This window comes from Babylonia areolata, chromosome 28, assembly GCF_041734735.1.
Source record: "Babylonia areolata isolate BAREFJ2019XMU chromosome 28, ASM4173473v1, whole genome shotgun sequence".
NCBI lineage: Eukaryota > Metazoa > Mollusca > Gastropoda > Neogastropoda > Buccinidae > Babylonia > Babylonia areolata.
In genome coordinates this window covers 7,773,990-7,794,801 of record NC_134903.1, presented here as the reverse complement: position 1 = coordinate 7,794,801, position 20,812 = coordinate 7,773,990, and the positions used below count along the sequence as shown (strand labels likewise).

General features: G+C 40.7%; 1 protein-coding gene across 1 annotated transcript; it reads right to left on the bottom strand.

Moving 5' to 3' along the window:
* LOC143301984 (cell death protein 3-like) lies at nt 1–20,711 on the bottom strand. Its single transcript, XM_076616466.1, has 10 exons — nt 20,565–20,711; nt 17,237–17,371; nt 15,852–16,013; nt 15,005–15,341; nt 14,081–14,166; nt 11,161–11,328; nt 7,801–8,047; nt 5,343–5,555; nt 3,722–3,831; nt 1–2,471 (listed from the first exon to the last, which is right to left on the bottom strand). The coding sequence occupies exons 2-10, from the start codon at nt 17,366–17,368 to the stop codon at nt 2,364–2,366; spliced, it is 1,563 nt and encodes a 520-aa protein (XP_076472581.1). The 5' UTR covers nt 17,369–17,371; nt 20,565–20,711; the 3' UTR covers nt 1–2,363.
* Between the last annotated feature and the right edge of the window lie 101 nt (nt 20,712–20,812).

The window sequence follows — 20,812 nt, the reverse complement described above, 5'->3', positions numbered from 1 at the left end:
GATGGTGATGCACTGTGTCAAGTGCGATTTTTCTTCTCACCTCAGTTTTCACACACAAAAATCATTGCTGACAAAACCGGACAAGACAAAAACAAGGCAAGACAAGTCAAGACAGAAAAAGACGGTATGATGCAATGCAATGCAATGCAGTGCAATTCAATTCAGTATAAAAAAGGCAACTCAACACAGCACAGCACAGTACAGCACAAAGAAAATACAGTTCAACATGACACAAAGCAGGACAGTTTGACACATACAACACAATGCAATATCATTCATGAAAACATCATTCAGTGAAATGCAATGCAACATGACGCAACATGAATATCAGTTTATATATGTACACACTTCATGTTGCAACTCCAAACCACTGTAAAAAAATAAAATGTTTTTTGATAGACAAGTCTCAGTCCATGGATAGCTCTGATGAGATTTGAACCCACGACTTCTTAATGTCTAAAATCAACAGCAATATATGATGTTAACCACTTCACCACAGTGCCAGGTAACTTGATTTCTTTCTGGATTTATGGGCTACCACATGTTCAATTGCATAACTGCGATAAATACGCTGTGTTTTTGCAGCAGGGTATGACCATTTTTATTCAGCCATTAAGGAGGGGGAGTAGGGGGGAGGGTGGGGAGGGGGGGGTGTGGGGGGTGAGGGGAGGGGGCCATGCTGGGTATTTTGCATTTCCATAACCGACCAAGCACTGGCACGGATTACGGGTTATTTTATTCGCGTCTTGAGATGATCTGCGTGAGAATACACATTAAAAAAAAAAAAAAAAAAAAAAAAAAAAAGTTTAAGTCACTAGCATGTCTGCAATTATATCGATCTGGGGGATCAGGAAAAACTCCCCACCATTAACCCACCAGACACACATCAGAAAAAAACACGAACCCCCCCCCCCCCCCAAAAAAAAAAAAAACCCCAAAAAAACCCAACACCAGACGAAGCTGAAATTCAAACTAGAGGACCCTCAGGATGAAAATCCAATTCTCTAACCACTGGACATGATCTCTCCAACAAGGATATGTAACCATATATCAGTGCTACATAAAAAAAAACAAGCAATTCTTTTGACACCACCAAAACATTCCAAAACATATTTTGACAGACTGGATTAAAAAAACAAAACAAAACAAAAAACCCCAAACAAATCAAAACAAAAATAGGTGGGTGGGTGAGGGGGTGGGGGTGGGGGGTGGGGGTGTGTGAGGTACCTGATACAAGACAGGAGACAAAGGCACTGATAATTTGTTTTCCTGCACGATTATCGTTTGCTCACCATGACAAATGTTCCATCTTTTTGTTGTTGCATTAAATCATAATAGCCCAACAGACCACACACGTGCTCTTTTTACCAGTCCTGTACAAAGTGAAAAAAAGGGGGGGGGGGGGGGGGGAAGAAAGAAAGAAAGAAAGAAAAAAAAAAGAAACCACAAAATGTTCACGCATATAACTCTAGGACAAGCCCTGTCACTGACCAATCTGTCAATCTTCAACCTTTCATCAGAAGATAGTAATAGAGACAGATAGTAATACAGAACAAAATTATAAATAACAGGCATACAAAATCCCCACCCCCCACCCCCAAAAAAAAAGCAAAAAAAAAAAGCCATGTGAATGATGCTGCGTTTCATAAGTGCTAGGAATTTGGACTCAGACCACGGATAGGTGGCTATATAAATATCAGAAACGAAAAATAACGAAATGAAGAGTGCTCAATCACCAAGTCCATGACAGAATCAATAATCATATGCTCTCAAATCAACATCCTTCCACATAAAGTGGAAATGACTCCACTTGAACAATCACTGCCACCAGCGACAACAAAACAGCCTGCAAACTGATGGTTGAGCAATGAACCCCCTTTATGTGGTCAAACATTTTCATTAAAACAATATGGGAAGGTTAAAAAAAAAATGTCATCACAGAATGTCATTCACCACTTACTCTCCCTCAAAACAAATGCATCTTTCAATGAATGAATCGTAATTCAAAAGGCGATTTTAACTTTGAAAAGAAAGAGAGAGCAAGCAAAAGAGAGAGAGAGAAAAAGAGAGAGAGAGGGGGGGAGAGAGAGAGAGAGAGACTGAGATTCAGAGACAGGGAAAGACAGAGACAGACTGGCAGAAAGAGAAGGAGATAGAGAGAGAGACAGACAGACAGACAGAGACAGGGACAGAGACCCTCTGGGGAAGGGTGTGTGTGTACTATCACTGATGAGGAGGGTTGAGGAACCACTTCTTGGTGAGACACAGAGAGAGAGAGAGAGAGAGAGAGAGAGAGAGAGAGACAGACAGACAGACAGAGACAGGGACAGAGACCCTCTGGGGAAGGGTGTGTGTGTGTGCTGTCACTGATGAGGAGGGTTGAGGAACCACTTCTTGGTGAGGGTGTTGGTGGTGCTGGGCACGGTGCGCAGGTCTTCCGGCAGCTGTCTGCTGGCCAGCTTCCGTGTCACCTGGCAACACACACACACACACACACACACACACACACTGTGGGGAAGATATAATACAAACAGCAGAAGAATATAAATATATATTCCATAAAAGTGGAAGTCTGATAAGAGCACAGGAACACCTAACTAAACAAGCAAACAAAGCATTGCATACTTTACGAAGAACATTCAAAACTATCAACATCAATCCAGGTACCATATCTAAACTATATGATACTTTGATAATGCCAATATCGATTTATGGGGAGGAGGTATGGTTACCTTACCAAGTCAAACCGGATGATTCTTTCGATTTAGCACATCTTTTTGACAACTGCTTATCGAATAAGTTTCTACATGAAAAATTACACAGCGAGAGAATTATCGTCTAAATCATTTGCAATGCCGTTGTAAACACCCTTTCATTTGTTTCCTAAAGGGCTGGCCATGCTTCGACTGGAAAAATCTGCTAAATAAATTCGGAAATATTCAACAACGGGCGTCAACTTGCGACTCAAACGTAGCATAGACGTTCCGGAAACACGCCTTGAACACTTCGAACTTGTGTGGTTTCACGAAAAGAAGAACAAGCGAGGCTGGTAACTCTAGTGTACAAGTCACCGGTCGGCGCCTGAGGCATTGAGCGTACAAGTCACCGATCAGCGTCTGAAGCGTTCAACTAGGAAGTCGCAGATCGGCGTCTGAACTGTCAAAAAGGTTAATACACCTCATTTTCAAAATCTGTGCAATCTGGTGTATTCTTGGCATGATTTTCAGAGCCTCAGCTATGAATCATTGAGAGATTTTTTTTTTCCATTTTAATATTTTCCTTCAGTATTTTTATTTTTCATATAGTTCTTTTTTAAGTTAAAATATTTTATCTAATGGTTGAAATCTGCAAAACAATGGACCATTTCATGGCCTGATGAATATGTGGTTTCCCCATTGCAATGGGAAATCATTTACAGCTTTGTCTTTTGTGAAGATGACTCTCAAACTAGGAAGCAAAATTTCACTGGCTCTTAGTCCTGCAGCCTTGGGGGGCTAGTGAGACCTTTGGGAACCATCCCAAAGCCTACTGTCCTAAAACCCTGTTGGCCGAGAGAGTGGGGATGTAACTTGGGCAAGAGACTCTCCACTATAATCACATTCTAGCCCAGATAGTCGGGACAGCAGTTGCTTCCTCGGCTGTTCTCATGGTCAAAATCAGACATGACTGACTGTCATGTAAGATAAAAATAAAATGAAAAAAAAAAAAAAAAATCCCTTACCTCCGTCATCATGTCGTGCAGGTGCTCTCTGTCGGCCATTTCATGGAAAACACTCGTCATCTCCTGAATGAAGGGACTGCCATCAACTGGGTGTCTGTATGCCACGTACCCTGGGAAGAAAACAAAACAAAACACAATTTAACAACATGCAATGCCCCTGGGAAAAACAAAACAAAACAAAACAAAACCGAACACAACATGCCATTCCCCTGGAAAACATACAAAGTAATAACATGCAATTCCCCTGGGGGAAAAAAAACCCAGTTCCCCTGGGGGAAAAAAATGTGATTCCCCTTGGAGGAAAAATGCAATTCCCCAATCTATCTATCTATCTATATACCAGCCTACCTACCTATCAATCAATCAATCTATCTCTCTGTCTCTATCTCTCTGTGTATCCATCAATCAATAAATCAATCTATCTAGCTATCTAATCTCATCTAGTCTAGTTTTTCTTCTTTTATTCATTTATCTATTTTAGTCTAGTCTAGCTTGTCTGTAAATCAATCAATCAATCTATCTATCTATCCAGCTCACCATGCACAGTGGAGTGAATAAGACATATCTACCTGCCTACCTATCATTCAGTCAATCTATCTATCTATCTATCTATCTATCCAGCTTACCAAGCACAGTGGAGTGGATCAGACAAGATGTCGGTCATGTTGGCAGTGCCGGAGGAGGATGACACTGATGTAACGCTAGAGCCACCGCTATCTATCCATCCACCTATCCACCTACCTACATATCTCTCTCTCTCTCTCTATATATATATATATATATATTTTTTTTTTTTTTTGGTTGTTGCTCCCACAACAATTTAAATGGCATTATTTCTATTACTGTTGTTTTTTTGGTTTTGCTTTTTAAATTTTTTTTATAACATGTGCATGCTTATTTTAGCCTCATTTTTTTGGTGTGGGTTTTGTTTGTCTTTATTATTTATTTATTTATTTTTAATTGTTTCATTTTATTCACTGATCGATCATTATCTCGACCTATGTTTGTTAATCTTCATTGTTTTGTACTCTCTCTCTCTCTCTTTCCCTCTCTATCCATCCCCTTACATTTCTCTCCTCTTATTCTCCTCTATCTAGTGTTGTAAATGTCAAATTACCATTCATGTGTCCATGACTATAATATGCATGCTGTGCTGATATGATGATTCCCCCCTTTGTTTATGTTACTATTTCCCCTTCAGTTCAAGGGCTGCATGAAAAAAACGCATTATTTTGCTTAGTGTATTACCCTCAGAAAATTAAATTTATTCAATTCAATTCGATTCTTTCTATATATCTATTTATCTAGTCTAGTCTAGTCTCGTCAAGTTTAGTCTAGTATGCCTGCCTGCCTGCCCATCCACCTATCAGTTAATCAACCAGTCTATCTATCTATCAATTAATCAATCAAGTCTATCTATCAACCACTTCATCTATCAATCAATCAACCTATCTATCGACCAACATATCAATCAATCAACCTATCTCCCTACCTATCAACCTGTCCTATTGATTTTGTGCTGGTGGTGTTCACAACGAGCCTGCGACTGCATAACTTAATTTCCATGTGGGTTAATAAAGTGTTTTTTGATTTGATCTGATTTGATATCCATGTATCTCACCATGCACAGTGGAGTGGATGAGGCAGATGTCGGCCATGTTGGCAGTGCGGGAGGACGAGGACGCCGACATGGAGCTGGAGGCACTGCTGCTGCCGCTGCCAGAATCCTGACCCAGCTGAGTTCCGCTGCTGCCGCTGTCCATGGTGGTGGTGCTGTTGTTCTTGTTGCGGGTGGGAGTGTGGTGACGGATGCCGTCGGCTCCGTCTTCATTCACTGCCAGGAGGAGGAGAGAGAGAGAGAGAGAATAACAAATCCAAGCCCAGATGTCTTGGTTTTTCAGAGAGAACTTCTTGCATTATAGATAAAATAAAATAAGATAAAATAAAATAAAATAAAACAAATTAGAATTTAAAAAGAAAGAAAAAAAAAAAAGAAAAGATGTAAAACAATATAAAATAAGATTTAAAAAAAAACCAAAAAAAAACCAAGCTTATTTGCTCGGGGGGGGGGGGGGGGGGGGGGGGGGCGGGGGGGGGGGAGTGAGTGGGGTGTGAGAGTTACAAAATATTTCACTAATGCTGATGTTATAGTTAGAGGAAGTCAGTATACATGAATTTTGCCAGGAACAACCCTTTTGTTGCCATGGGTTCTTTTACGTGCACTAAGTGCGTGCTGCACACGGGACCTCGGTTTATCGTCTCATCCGAAAGACTAGCGTCCAGACCACCACTCAAGGTCTAGTGGAGGGGGAGAAAATATCGGCGGCTGAGCCGTGATTTGAACCAGCGTGCTCAGATTCTCTCGCTTCCTAGGCGGATGCGTTACCTCTAGGCCATCACTCCACAGGTTTGTGATCACAGTGAATTTCTTCCACAGAATTTTGCCCAAGGACAACACTTATGTCGCCATGTTGTTGTTTCACAGTGCACACTGTCTGTGTGTGTGTGTGTGTGTGTGTGTGTATGTTGGGGCTCATGTACGTTTATATGTATTTGACTGTGCTTTCATATCTGTGAAACTGCATGTTTGGTGCATATCTGTTATGCATATGTGTGTGTATGTATGAATGTGTGTCTGCATTTTTTTTTTTTTTTTTTAATAGATTTACTTCCTTATTTATCATCACTGTTGTCTTTTTTATTTATCTATTTGGTTTGTTTTATTTTAATCATTATTATTATTATTTAGTTAGTTAGTTATTTTTTAATTATATTATTATTATTCAATTACCTATTTATTTATATATTTATTTATATATCTATTGATTTATTTGTTTTATTTTATTTTATTATTATTATTTTTTTTTTGCACGCTTATAGTTGACTTCATCAAGTTCTTCTGCCTGATACATATTAGTAGTAGTAGTAGTACTTTTTTTATGTATTTTTCTTTTTTTCTTTTTTTTTCCTCTTTTTTCTCAAGGCCTGACTAAGCGTGTTGGGTTACGCTGCTGGTCAGGCATCTGCTTGGCAGATGTGGTGCAGCGTATATGGATTTGTCCGAACGCAGTGACGCCTCCTTGAGCTACTGATACTGATACTGATACTGCACCGATTTCAGTTCAGTTCCGTAACTCAAGGAGGTGTCACTGCATTCCGACAAATCCATATACGTCACGCCACATCTGCAACAGCCGAGCGGTTAAAGCGTTAGACTTTCAATCTGAGGGTCCCAGGTTTGAATCTCAGTAATGACGCTTGGTGGGTAAAGGGTGGAGATTTATTTCGGATCTCCCAGCTCAACATATGTGCAGACCGGCTTGCGCATGTGTGTACGCATCGCAGAAGATAAAATATGCATACGTTAAAGATCCTGTAATCCATGTCGGCGTTTGGTAGGTTATGGAAACAAGAGCATACCCAGCATGCATTATGCCGAAAACGGAGTATGGCTGCCTACAAAGTGGGGTAAAGACAGTCATACACGTAAAAAAACCCCCACTTGTTTACATATGAATGAACATGGGAGTTGCAGCCCATGAACGAAGAAGATAACAGAATGAATGGTGATAGAAAGAGCGCTGGTAACTACTGGAAGAAGTGAAGAAGAAAGAAAAGGAAGGAAGGAAGGAAGGAAGAAAGAAAAAAAGAATGGTAACTACTGGAAGAAGTGAAGAAGAAAGAAAGGAAGAAAGAATGAAAGAATGAATGAACAAACGAATGAATGAATGACTGCATGAACTAACGAACAAATGGATGGATGAATGAATGAATGAATGAAGAAGTTCAGGTGACATTCACACACCCGACAGATGAATGATTGAATGACTGAAAAAAACGAACGAATAAACGAACAAACGAATGAATGATTGAAGTAATAAACGAACCAAGGAACGAACAAATGGATGAGTAAATGAATGAATGAATGAATGAATGAAGAACAGGCAACACTCACACCCTAGACAGATGAAGGAATGAATGAACGGACGAATAAATAAACAAACGAACGAATGATTGAATAAATAAATGAACCAACGAACCAACAAATGAATGAATGAAGAAGACCAAGCGACACTCACACCCCCGACAAGCCTGAATGACGATCAGCTTAGGTTTCTGGGCCATCAGAGGGCAGTTGCGCGCGCTGAACCTGTCCTGGATCTCCTCGTCCGTGATGTAGTCCTGAGGCTTCCCGTTGCCGTGGGCACCGTCCCGCCCAAAGACGATCCCTCCCCGGCCCCCGTGCGACAAAATGATCACCACCAAGGAGTCGATGCTCTCCAGCGGCTGGTACTCTGCGAAGGACTTGAGGAGGGCTCGCATTTCCTGAAACGGTGAGATGGGGGTAGGGGGGTGGGGGTGGGGGAATGTGTGAGTGTCACTGATTTATCATTATCGTTGCTGTTGCTGCCATGATGGTGATTAACCCTTTCACCGCCAAACTCGCATTTATGCACAGGCGTGGTAGAGGACCCATGTCACTGAAAGGTGACCATTCATTGGTCTGTTATCCATGAACCTACTGCTCTTAATGTTCGGTGGTAGGATAGGCCATATTTTCTATACATCACAGGGGGAATCCCCAGCTGTTCTTAGCCACTGTCTTTTCTGTGTTTATACCACAAGGGAATTTTGTACTCTAAATTGACTGGCGGTGAAAGGGTTAAAGGTAGAGTGGTAAGAAGAAGAAGAAAAAAAAAGGAAGTGTGAATGCAACTGTGTTATCATTATCATTCCCAACGCTGACTCTCCTAAAACTCTCTTGGTCGAGAGAGTGGGGATATACTTGGGCAAGACACTCTCCACTATAATCAAATTCTAGCTCCCAAATAGTCGGAACAGCAGTTGCCTCCTCTGCTGTTCTGATGGTCATAGTCGGACACAACTGACTATCATATATATATATATATAAAAAAAAAAAAAAAAAAAAAAAAAAAAAAATTATGATCATTGCTGATGTTGCTGTTGTTGTTGTCTTGATGGTGATTAATTACAGGTAGACTGTTGAAAAATAGTGTGTGACTGTAATTGTGCTATCATTGTCATTGTTGATGCTGTCATGATAATGGTGATTAAAGGTAGACTGGTAAAAAAAAAAGTGTGTGAGTGTAATTGTTAGGTAAAAAATAGTGTGTGAGTGTAATTGTCATCATTATCATTGTTGTTGTTATGATGATGGTGATTAAAGGTAAAAAGTTGCGGCTTTTAGACTGAACTTTACGGTAGTTTAAAAAAAAAAAAAAAAAAAGAAAAAAAAAAAAGAGAGACCATAAGTGTAATTGTGTTATCATTATCATTGTTGTTGTTGTCATGAGGATGGCGATTAACTCACAAAAACGTTATAGCGTTCCTGATGTAAGGTAGCGTTCCAGATGATGGAACACTATAGCGGTTTCCACAATTAAAAATTGTTCCACGTTTTCCTCATGGGGTAGCATAACAATCGCAGCTGCACCGGGCATTGAGAACGTGTAAAGGGTTGAATGGAAAGTTTCTTCATGAGATTTTGTAACAACACACTGCACAGCGAGCCAGCGAGTTCAGGACCCCACGTTACAAGCTAATCTGCATATGTATCGAAAATGGTGCAGGCGATACAAGTGGAAATTTTTGGAGCAAACTAGATCAGGGCAGTGGCTTTTGCTGCTGCTGAAGTGACTGAAATGCTTCAAACTGAAGGTTTCAACATCGACAAGGATGATGAAGACATTGAATAAAGTATCTGCAGTGAAGAAAGCTACCAGAAATAAGGTACTGATAGTGACTCAGCTTCTGAGAGCAGTGAAAAGGGAGGGGGGGTGGGCACTCACACAATGTGAGGAGAGAGGTCAATGGGTCAAGTACAGTGAGTTTCATTCAGTTACTTTATGTTTTGAATTTTTCGTGATTTTTTTTTTCTTTCCAAACCTTAACAGATGGGTCGTCTGTAGGGAAAATCAAGGGAGAAAACTATTCGTCCGGAGTGAGTTAAAGGTTAAACGATCCCATAGTCTTTCGCAACCATCGGTGCAGCTAGTTCCTATCCACCGCGTTCTGGAACTCGGCACAGGAAGGCAGAGAGCCTGGTCCTCTCTTTCCACTGTATTTTTACCTTCCTCTGCTGAGAGACATGTACCACATTCACAGCTGGGTGGTGTGAGGGAAATCAGAGTAAAGGGCCTTTCTCAAGGGACACAACACCAGGCTGATACAGGGGCCTGGAACCCTGCTCACTGGTGAACACTGGATCAGAATGCCCATGCCACAGTGGCTCCTCATGATGCAATGCAATACAGTGGAGTGATGGCCTAGAGGTAACGAGTCCGCCTACGAAGCGAGAGAATCTGAGCATGCTGGTTCGAATCACGGTTCAGCCGCCGATATTTTCTCCCCCCCTCCACTAGACCTTGAGTGGTGGTTTGGATGCTAGTCATTCAGATGGGACAATAAACCAAGGTCCCGTGTGCAGCATGCACTTAGCGCACGTAAAAGAACCCCTGGCAACAAAAGGGTTGTTCCTGGCAAAATTCTGTAGAAAAATCCACTACGATAGGAAAAACAAATAAAAACTGCACACAGGAAAAAATGCAAAAAAATGGGTGGCACTGTAGTGTAGCGATGCGCTCTCCCTGGGGAGAGCAGCCCAAATTTCACACATAGAAATGTGTTGTGATAAAAAGAAATACAAATACAGATACTATATTTTGTGGACAATCACACACACACACACACACACACACACACACACACACACACACACTTCCCCCTTAATCCCCACTTCCCTACATTTACAAACAAACACACGTACACACAAAACACACACACTTACAAACACACACAAACACACAACACACACACATACACACAACACACACAAACACACACACACACTTACAAACACACACAAACACACAACACACACACACACACACACACTTACAAACACACAACACACACACATTAAACACACACACACACAAACACACACACACACACACACACAAACACACACACAACACACATTCACATACACACAACACACACACACACACACAACACACACACACACACACACACACACACACACAAAACACACACACACACACACACTTACAAACACACACAAACACACACACACACAACACACACACACAAACACACACACAACACACATTCACATACACGCACACACACACAACACACACACACTCACTCACAAAACACACACACACACACTTACAAACACACACACACTCATACACACACACAACACACACACAACACACACACACAAACAAACACACACACAACACACACACACACACACACAAAACACACACACACACACACTTACAAACACACACAAACACACAACACACACACACAAAACAAACACACACACAACACACAAACACTCACACACACACATACACACACACACACACAACACACACACACACCGGGGCCGTTCTGTTCTTCTCATGGCAGATTTTGAAGCCGAGCCGCTTGAAGAGGAAGTGCAGGTTCTCCATGTCCCGCGTGCTCCCCATCCTGGGCGACAGCGTCGTGAACGTCTCGTTGTTGATGACCAGGGCCAGACCTCGGGGATCGCTGTTCATTTTGTACACCTGCAGCATCATCAGTATTCAGTATTCAGTATCAGTTCAGTAGCTCAAGGAGGCGTCACTGCTGTTCGGTCAAATCCATATATGCTACACCACATCTGCCAAGCAGATGCCTGACCAGCAGCGTAACCCAACGCGCTTAGTCAGGCCTTGGAAAAAAAAAAAAAAAAAAAAAAAAAAATATATATATATATATATATAATATGATTAAAAATAAATAAAAAAAATAATTTTTAAAAAAAGAAAAAAAAAAAAAGAAATGATAATAATGATGGTGATAATGATGAGAAGAAGAAGAAAAAAAGATGAAAAAGAAAATAAAGAGCAGAAGAAGAAAAAGAAGAAAGGAAAGAAGATAATAAACAACAATAAGAAGACAAAGAAGAATGACAATGATAAACACTAAGAAGAAGAAGAAGAAGAAGAAGGAGCAGAAGAAGGAGAGGAAGAAGAAGAAGAATGATAAAAATAAAGAAGAAGAAGAAGAAGAAGTAGAAGACCAAATAATACAAAGATGATGATAAGAAGAAGAAGAAGAATATTGCTGATGATACGACTACTACTACTACTACTACTAGTACCACTTCTACTAATGAGGATAATAATAGTGATGACAGTGGTAGTCCTTCTCAAAAGATTAAGCTGTAAATAGCTTGCCACTGCTACTACCACTGCTGCTACTACTACTACTACAACTACTACCAATACCAGAGTGGAGTGATGGCCTAGAGGTAACGTGTCCGCCTAGGAAGCGAGAGAATCTGAGCACACTGGTTCAAATCACGGTTCAGCCGCCGATATTTTCTCCCCCTCCACTAGACCTTGAGTGGTGGTCTGGACGCTAGTCATTTGGATGAGATGATAAACCGAGGCCCTGTGTGCAGCATGCACGTAGTGCACGTAAAATATCCCACGGCAACAAAAGGGTTGTTCCTGGCAAAATTCTGTTGTGTAGAGAAGTCCACTCTGATAGGAAAACAAATAAAACTGCACGCAGGAAAAAAATATAAATAAAAGGGTGGCGCTGTAGTGTGGCGACGCGCTCTCCGTGGTGAGAGCAGCCCAGATTTCACACAGACGAATCTGTTGTGATAAAAAGAGAAATACAAATACACATAAGACAAGAGAGGCAAGGCCTTCAAGACTCACTTGTGATAAATCAAGTCCCGTAGCATTAATCCTCTTGTTGTTGTGTCAGAATAAGAGGTCAAAGTGCTAAGTTTAGAGAATACAAAAAATATAAATATAACAGTAAATGCAGTTTGCATATACTTAGGCTTCATTTTTATTTTTTTGTGACCATTCCAGAGGTGCAATATTGTTTTAAACAAGATGACTGGAAAGAACTGAATTTTTCCTATTTTTATGCCAAATTTCGTGTCAACTGACAAAGTATTTGCAGAGAAAATGTCAATGTTAAAGTTTACCACGGACACACAGACACACACACACACACACAGACAGACAATCGAACACCGGGTTAAAACATAGACTCACTTTGTTTACACAAGTGAGTCAAAAAGGGTTTCATCCCTCAGGTTATTCACATCAGCTTACAGCCAGACCAACAGCTTATTGAGGGCTGCAGGATCAACGCATGCTTTCCCCACTGCAATGGGAATTTGTTTACAGCTTAGTGTTTTTGCGTAACCTTCTGTGACTCTAACAAACTAGGAGGCAAGACTGCACTGGCTCTTAGTTTAGTAAGTACTGCAGCCTTTGGGGACTGGTTAACGTTTGGAAACTTTTTTCAGGAAACAACAGCAAGCGGCAGCTCTCTCCATCCACAAGGTACACAACTTCAAGTCAGTGACGCTCATGGTGCTGATGCAGCACACACACGGGTAAAATAAAAGGAAACATTGGATTCATTGACCTGTGAGCCAGCTGAATCAGTAGCACATAAATAGCACTGACTTGAAGTTGTGTACCTTGCGGATGGACGGAGTTGCCTCTCTTTGTTGCAGCTAGATTCTTTGCTCCACTAGCCTCATTGTTCCTTCGTTTCCAGGTCAGTCAGGAACCTCGGTGTTGTCCTTGACAACACACTGTCCATGCAAAAATTTATCAGTCAGACATGCCAGTCCTGCTACTGTCAACTGCGGTGCATCAGTTCCGTCCGGATATATCTGTCCGCTGACGCAACATCTAGACTTGTCCTTTCTCTCATTCTCTCTCGGCTTGACTACTGTAACTCTCTATTGTCTGGTTTGCCTGCTTCATCCATTCAGTCCCTTCAACGCATACAAAACTCTGCTGCCCGACTTGTCCTCAGAAAGAAAAGATCTGAGCACTCTATGTTATAGATGTATTCACAAAACTGCCCCTTCCTATCTCTGCGGCTGCCTTCACCTCTACACTCCATCTCGCTCACTACAATCGGCTTCGGATCCACTCTGTTTATGCATACCCAGATTCAAACACTTGACTGTTGGCCGTCGTTCTTTCTCTGTCTCTGGACCTTGCAATTGGAATGAACTTCCTCTTTCGCTTCGTCAAGTCTCCACACTCAGCTCTTTCACGTCTGGCCTTAAAACCCACCTCTTCCCTGCCTCTTCCTTGTCTTCAGTTTCTCCAGTTTTAGAGTTATGCATGCGTGTGAATGACTGGTGCGAAAGTGCTTTGATATGTCTCTGCACAAGATTCAGCGCTATATAAATACCATTATCATTATTATTATTATTGTTATTGTTTCCAAGGAAACACAACAACAATGTCCAAGAGACAGCCAGACAGACAGGACTGACTGACTTACGCTGGCAGGGCTTGACAGAAAAAGCTGGTCGTATGGCGTCAGGTTAACTGGAAACATTCCACGATGGCTGAATGAACTGTTGACCTCTGTAACCAGAATGGACAGCATCATGAACATGAACAGTTCTCATTGTTACTGAATGATGATTATGATGATGATGGCGATGATGACGACAATGATGACGACAATGATGATGATGACGATGATGATGATGATGATGGTGGTGGTGGTGGTGGTGGTGGTGGTGGTGGTGGTGGTGGTGATGATGATGATGATGATCATGACGATGATCATGATCATGATGATGGTGGTGGTGGTGCTGGTGGTGGTGGTGATGATGACAATGATGATGATGACGATGATGACAATGATGATGATGATGACGATGATGATGATGATGACGATGACGACGACAATGATGATAATAATGACGATAATGATGATGATTGTGGTGGTGTTGGTGATGATGATGATAATGGTGATGATGATGATAATGGTGGTGATGATGATGATAATGACGGTGATGATGTTGACATGATGAACATAATGCATGCTTGTTGGTCTCTCATCGGTTCTCTATGTCAGTGATGATAATGATGGTGATGATGATGATGATGATGATAATAATGGTGGTGGTGGAGGTGATGCTAGTGATGGTGGTGGTGGTGATGACGATAATGACGCTGATGCTGATGATGATGATGGTAGTGGAGGTGATGGCGGTGGTGATGGCAATGATGATGGTTAAGAATATATCATATTCTCAATGGTAGTGATGATGCTCATGGACTCTCTGTACTGGCAGCTGAGCATCCTAACCACTCTGCTGCCTCACTCCTCAAAATGCAGGATGCAGAACGCTGCACAACAACAACAACAACACACACACACAAAAAAACAACAACAAAAAACCCCAGAACCAACCTGACTGTAAAACGCCAAAGGCGGGCTCCACGCCGTTCATACCCTCCTGTCCCCCGCCCTCCCTGCTGGCAGAGCTGGGAGTTACTGCCCCTCCATGCACGCCGCTCTCCTGTACCGGAGTGCTGAAGGACCCCGCGTAAACGTTCATGCTGGTGGAGATTTCCGGGAAGCCCAGCCGTACGTTTTCCGCTGCTGCTGGGTAGACGTGAGGAGGTGGGGTTATTTCTGAGGAACCGGAGGAAGAGCTTTCCATTGGCACATCTTCGTCATCCTTCCACGCCGGAGAGGACTGTGGCAGTGTCGGTGGAACTGTCGGTGGCGGCAAAGGGTCAGAGACCTTTGGGGGTTCAGAGGTCAGAGCATGTTGAAATCAAGTCAACCCAAACTGAAAGGTGAAAAGAGTTTGTGCCTTGAGAGAGAGAGAGAGAGAGAGAGAGAGAGAGAGAGAGAGAGAGAGAGGGAGAGATTTCTTGTGATTATATACATTCACTCTGCGTGCGTTCGTGGGTGTGTGTGTGTGTGTGTGTGTGTGTGCGCGCTTGCATGTGTGTGTGTGTATGTGTGTGCGTGTGTGTCTGTGTGTGTCTGTGCGTGCATGCATGTGTGTGTATGCACGCTTGCATATATGTGTGTGTGTGTGTGTGTGTGCGCACGCATGCATGCTTGCATGTGTGTGCGCGTGCGTGTGCGTGTATGTGTGTCTGTGCGCGTGCGTACACGCGTGCGTGCACGCGTGTACGTCTCTGTGTGTGTGTGTGCGTGCTTGGATGTGCATGTGTATGTGCATGCTCGCATGCATACATATACGTTAATCTGAACAAACGCAGCAGTCAGAAAAAAAGTGAACCTGGGTGGCACCGGACTGCACGTAGTTCTGCTGGATGTAGTTGACGCAGTGTTCATGCCCAGAATTGTTGAGAGCCGTCAGGAACCTGTCGTAGCATGAGTTGGGCCTCCGGACCAGGTAGTCCAGCATGCGCCGGATCTTTTCGATACGGTCACTACCAGCCTGTAAGACATAACAGTACAGTATTTGATACATAAAATTAATTTTCTTGTCCAGCTCCAAAACCCAGAAAAAAATTGTCGTCCGTTGCTTCTGGTGCAAGCATGACAAAATAAGTCTAAAACATCTTAAACATCAAAGCTATAATTTTTGTTGTTGTTGTTGTTGTTGTTGTTGCTGTTTCTGCTGAAGTTACAGTTATATTTTTGTTTGTTTGTTTTGGTTTTTTTTGGTTTTTTTGTCCTCAGCTGTTTCTGCTGCAGTTATGACAAGATAAATCTAAAACATCTAAAAGTAAAACATCAAGCTTATACAAGTTATAATTATATTGTTGTCAGTTGCCTATGCTGCAATTATGACAAAAATAAATTATCTAAAACATCAAACTTATATTGTTTTCAGTTGCCCCTGCTGCAATTATGACAAAAATAAATCTAAAACATCTAGAACATCACACTTGTATTGGAAAAGAAACATCATCCTATCCACACTGTACAAATTCTGTGTATGTAAATTGCAATGAATCTTGATGTGCTTACATAAAGAAAAAAAGTTTGTTAGCACTGATATCATTATTTTGAAGTTCACCTATACCTACACACACACACACACACACACACACACACACACACACACACACACACACATTTCAGCAGAATTCTAATGTAATTTATCCCAAACATCAAACTTAGATATATAAATGATTTTGTTTTTAAACTAAAAAGTCATCATCATCATTAACCAATGCAATTTATATAATAATATCATAAACACTATTAAGTATTGTCAACACATAAAAAGAAGTTCACACACACAAACACACACACACACAAAAAACCACACAGTCACACACACATACACACACATCACCGGATGTCATCGGATGAGATGATAAACCAAGGTCCCGTGTGCAGCATGCACTTAGCGCATGAAAAAGAACCCACGGCAACAAAAGGGTTGTTCCTGGCAAAATTCTGTAGAAAAATCTACTTTGATAGGAAAAACAAATACAACTGCTTGCAGGAAAAAATATATAAAAAATGGGCGGCGCTGTAGTGTAGCGACGCGCTCTCCATGGGGAGAGTAGCCCTGAATTTCACACAGAGAAATCTGTAGTGATAAAAAGAAATACAAATTATACAAATACACACACATTCATCTCACACACACACACACACACACACACACACACACACACACACACACACACACACACACACACATACCTTGATGTAATCCAGCATACCGTCTGAGAAGATGTCTTGATCAATGAGGTGGTCAGTCAGAACATCAAAGATGACATTCTCCAGAAGGAAAATGCGACTCTTGCGAAGAGTTTCTCGAAACCGATAATCCATTTCCTGGAACCATTCAGTTCAATAAATAGTTCATTTGTGGCAGCTGTCGTTTTCCCGTCATTTCAGCAGTCAAGCACGCTTAACAGAAGGCATATGAATGCACATGTATATATATATCTTTATGTAGACAAATGCAAACACACACACACACACACACACACACACACACACACACACAATTACATCACAACAGGATGACAAACAAAATCTCTCTCTCTCTCTCTCTCTCTCTCACACACACACACACACAAACACACAGAGACAAAATTACATCACAACAGGATGACAAACAAAATCTCTGCCTGTCTCCCTCTCTCACACTTATGAGGGATCCCAATAGATTAAAAAAAAAAAAAAAAAAAAAAAAAAATATATATATATATATATATATATTAAAAAGGTGTACAAAAGTAGTGGTATTAGTAGTTCTAAGCACTTACAGATGGGACAAAGACTAAGCCATGAGTTTAACTGTCTTCTCTGTGTGTTCATGCAATATTTTGCTTTACGATTTTTTTTTTATAATAAAAGCAGAAGTCATTCATTTGATTTTAGCCCCTTTCGTGAGTGTTTTTTGTTGTTGTTGTTGTTGCTTGTTTTTGTTGTTGTTGTTGTTGTTTATTGAGTGTGCGATTGTGTGTGTGTGTGTGTGTGTGTGTGTGTCTGTGTGTGTGTGTGTGTGTGAGCATGTGAGTGCATGAGAGAGAGAGAGAGAGAGAGAGAGAGAGAGAGAGAGAGAGAGAGAGAGAGAGAGAGAGAGAGAGAGAGAGAGAGAGAGAGAGAGAGAGAGAGAGAGAGAGAGAGAGAGAGAGAGAGAGAGAGAGAGAGAGAGATCTTAAGTTTAACTTCTATTCACAAAAAGTGTTATTAGACTGAAAGAGGAGTAGCAGTGGATGAAAGAAAGGGAAGGTATGTGAATAACAGTGTAAGAAAGTGTTAATAATATGTATTACTATTAAAGGAAAAGTATATTATAAGAAATTAAAGTATAAAGAGATTGTGGTGTGTAATGAATGAGAGTGTCATAGGAGGGAGAATATGTGTATGCATGCATATCAAAAAGTATTAACTTACAACCATGTAAATATATAATCAAAATACATCAAAGGAGGATACCAACTGGACTGGAGTTTAAAATTTCTGAAAACTTTCAAAGCAATGAATAATCATTCAAAATCTTTTCAATGGATAATGGAATTTGGTAGAAATTGCTTGGACAATGAATGAGTAGATGGCTTACAGTTATTTGTTTACCACACATACATTTTACATTTTGAGAAAATTTTGTACGAATTCTGTACATTACATCAGACTTGTAGTTTGTCTTGAATGTGCTGTTGGTGTCAAATTTAGAAAAAAAAAACTTTGGGATTAGCCGCATTCTTTGTGTTTACACAATATTGGTAATATTGATTATTTGAATCTATAAGCAATTTCTTAAATCGATTTTTGGATACATTTTCTATAATACTCAAGCCTTCATGTAGATCTAACTGGATGTCAAGTTGTACTGTGCCTTCGAAATTACGTGCTGCTCTTCTAGCTGCTTGGTCTACCCACTCATTAGAAGACATTCCACAGTGTGAAGGTACCCAGCAGAGGGTTATATTATTGCCCTGTTTTGTCAGTTGATGAATAATATGTTTTATTTCCACTGTCATTTCAATTTGCTTCTTTAAATTTGGAGATTCAATAGCTTGTAATACTGACTTTGAGTCTCCACATAACAAAACATCACATACAGTTTTCGGAACATCTGAAATATAATTTAAGGCCATAAGTATGGCTGTAAGTTCAGCTGTGAAAATGGAATATTGTCTATTAATATAGTATAATTTTTCTATTCTAAATGAAAGAATTACAAAAGCTGCTCCTGAATTACCATTTTCTGGAACAGATCCATCTGTGTATGTTTTTTTTAATTTTTTTATTTATTTATTTTTTTTTAGATAATTTGAATATTAATTTTCCATATGGGAGAGTACTTTAGTTTTTTTAGTTTTTTTTTAACAGAAATGGTAACTGCATTTTCTTGGACATGTCTGTGTAACCTATGTCAGTGGTAGCTTTACACTGCTTCCATTCAGGGACTGGTGAAAAAGCAGGTATTTTTGCAATTTGATTGTCTTTTGATTCTGTAACACTAATGATATATGAAGCAAATGTATTAATAAATGTCATAGACTGTATCATCTTAATTAGCTCTTTTAGCATTTTTTTTTTTTTTTTTTTTGTGAACTCATTAGCTTCTTCTTTTGAAAAGGTTTCACATGCGAAAGATTTAATAATAAATTTCGTGGCTGAAGCTTAATTTCCTTTGTTCAAGATATAAAACACCTGCTTCTCTGTAAGTTCCTAATTTGATGTAAGAATGGGCACACCTAGACTAGAGTGATCGAGTTTATAAGCCTTACAATCAATGCTTTGCAGCTTCTTTAACAAATGCAGTGGATCACTGAAAAATACCTCTTGAGCATATGTCAAACATGTGTGTGTGTCTGTGTGCATGTGTTCATTTGTTTTGTTGTTGTTTTGTTTGACATCTTTTCATTATAAAAGCAGGATCCATCCTTGATTTAACTCTCTCCTCTTAGTGTGTGTGTGTGTGTGCGTGTGTGCGTGCGTGCGTGCGTGTGTCTGTGCATGTGTACATGTGTGTTCATTCTTGTTTGGTTTAATTTTTTTTCATTTTAAAAGTCAGTGACATAACACTTGATCCTGTGTGTGTGTGTGTGTGTGTGTGTGTGTGTGTGTGTGTGTGTGTGTGTGTGTGTGTGTGTGTGTGTCTCTGTGTGTGGGGGTGGAAAGTTGGAGTGATGGGAGTGTATGTGTGTGTGTGTGTGGGGGGGGGGGGGGAGGGGGGTGAGGGGGGTGAGGGGGGGAGCGTTGTTAAGAGTGCATGTATGGGGCATGCTTACACAAATACAAAGGTACGCACGCACGTACTGCATGCATAACGGATGTCACCATAGTTTGACGAGTGTTAGCAACTTTTTCATTATTTTATGCGTGTGCATTATTACATCTGAAACAATTATTACGATTATGGGAACTATAAAGAAAAATCTTGACATGACCACTACAACTATAATTGTCGCTGTTCTTAATACTCAACTTCTGGATGGCTATTTTCTGTTTCGATCGAGAATTTTGAAGACACTGTCTCAAAGGAATAACAGATCAAAATCGACGATACCTCGAACACCGGCAAGTCACCAGCAACAAGGAATGCAGTCACTAAGTCAAGAAACGTGTGTCGTTCCTCGATGAAGCGATAATCCACTGAAAACTTTCACTCACTGCTTCTTCGACGCAAAAAAATAAATCCAACGCAAAAGACGGCCAAATGTACAAGGAAGTAATTGCAACCACTTGAGTAATTTCCCTTTCAGGGTCAGGGCCAAGGAAGCTGCACTCCACAAGTTGCTTTCTCTCTCTCTCTCG

Coding starts and splice junctions, on each gene's coding strand:
- LOC143301984 (XM_076616466.1), bottom strand. CDS start 17,368: ATGGATTATCGGTTTCGAGAAACTCTTCGCAAGAGTCGCATTTTCCTT. Junction 14,167..15,004: donor CTTTGGCGTTTTACAGTCAG/GTTGGTTCTGGG, acceptor TTCTGGTTACAG/AGGTCAACAGTTCATTCAGC. Junction 3,832..5,342: donor CATCCACTCCACTGTGCATG/GTGAGATACATG, acceptor TTTTCTTCCCAG/GGTACGTGGCATACAGACAC.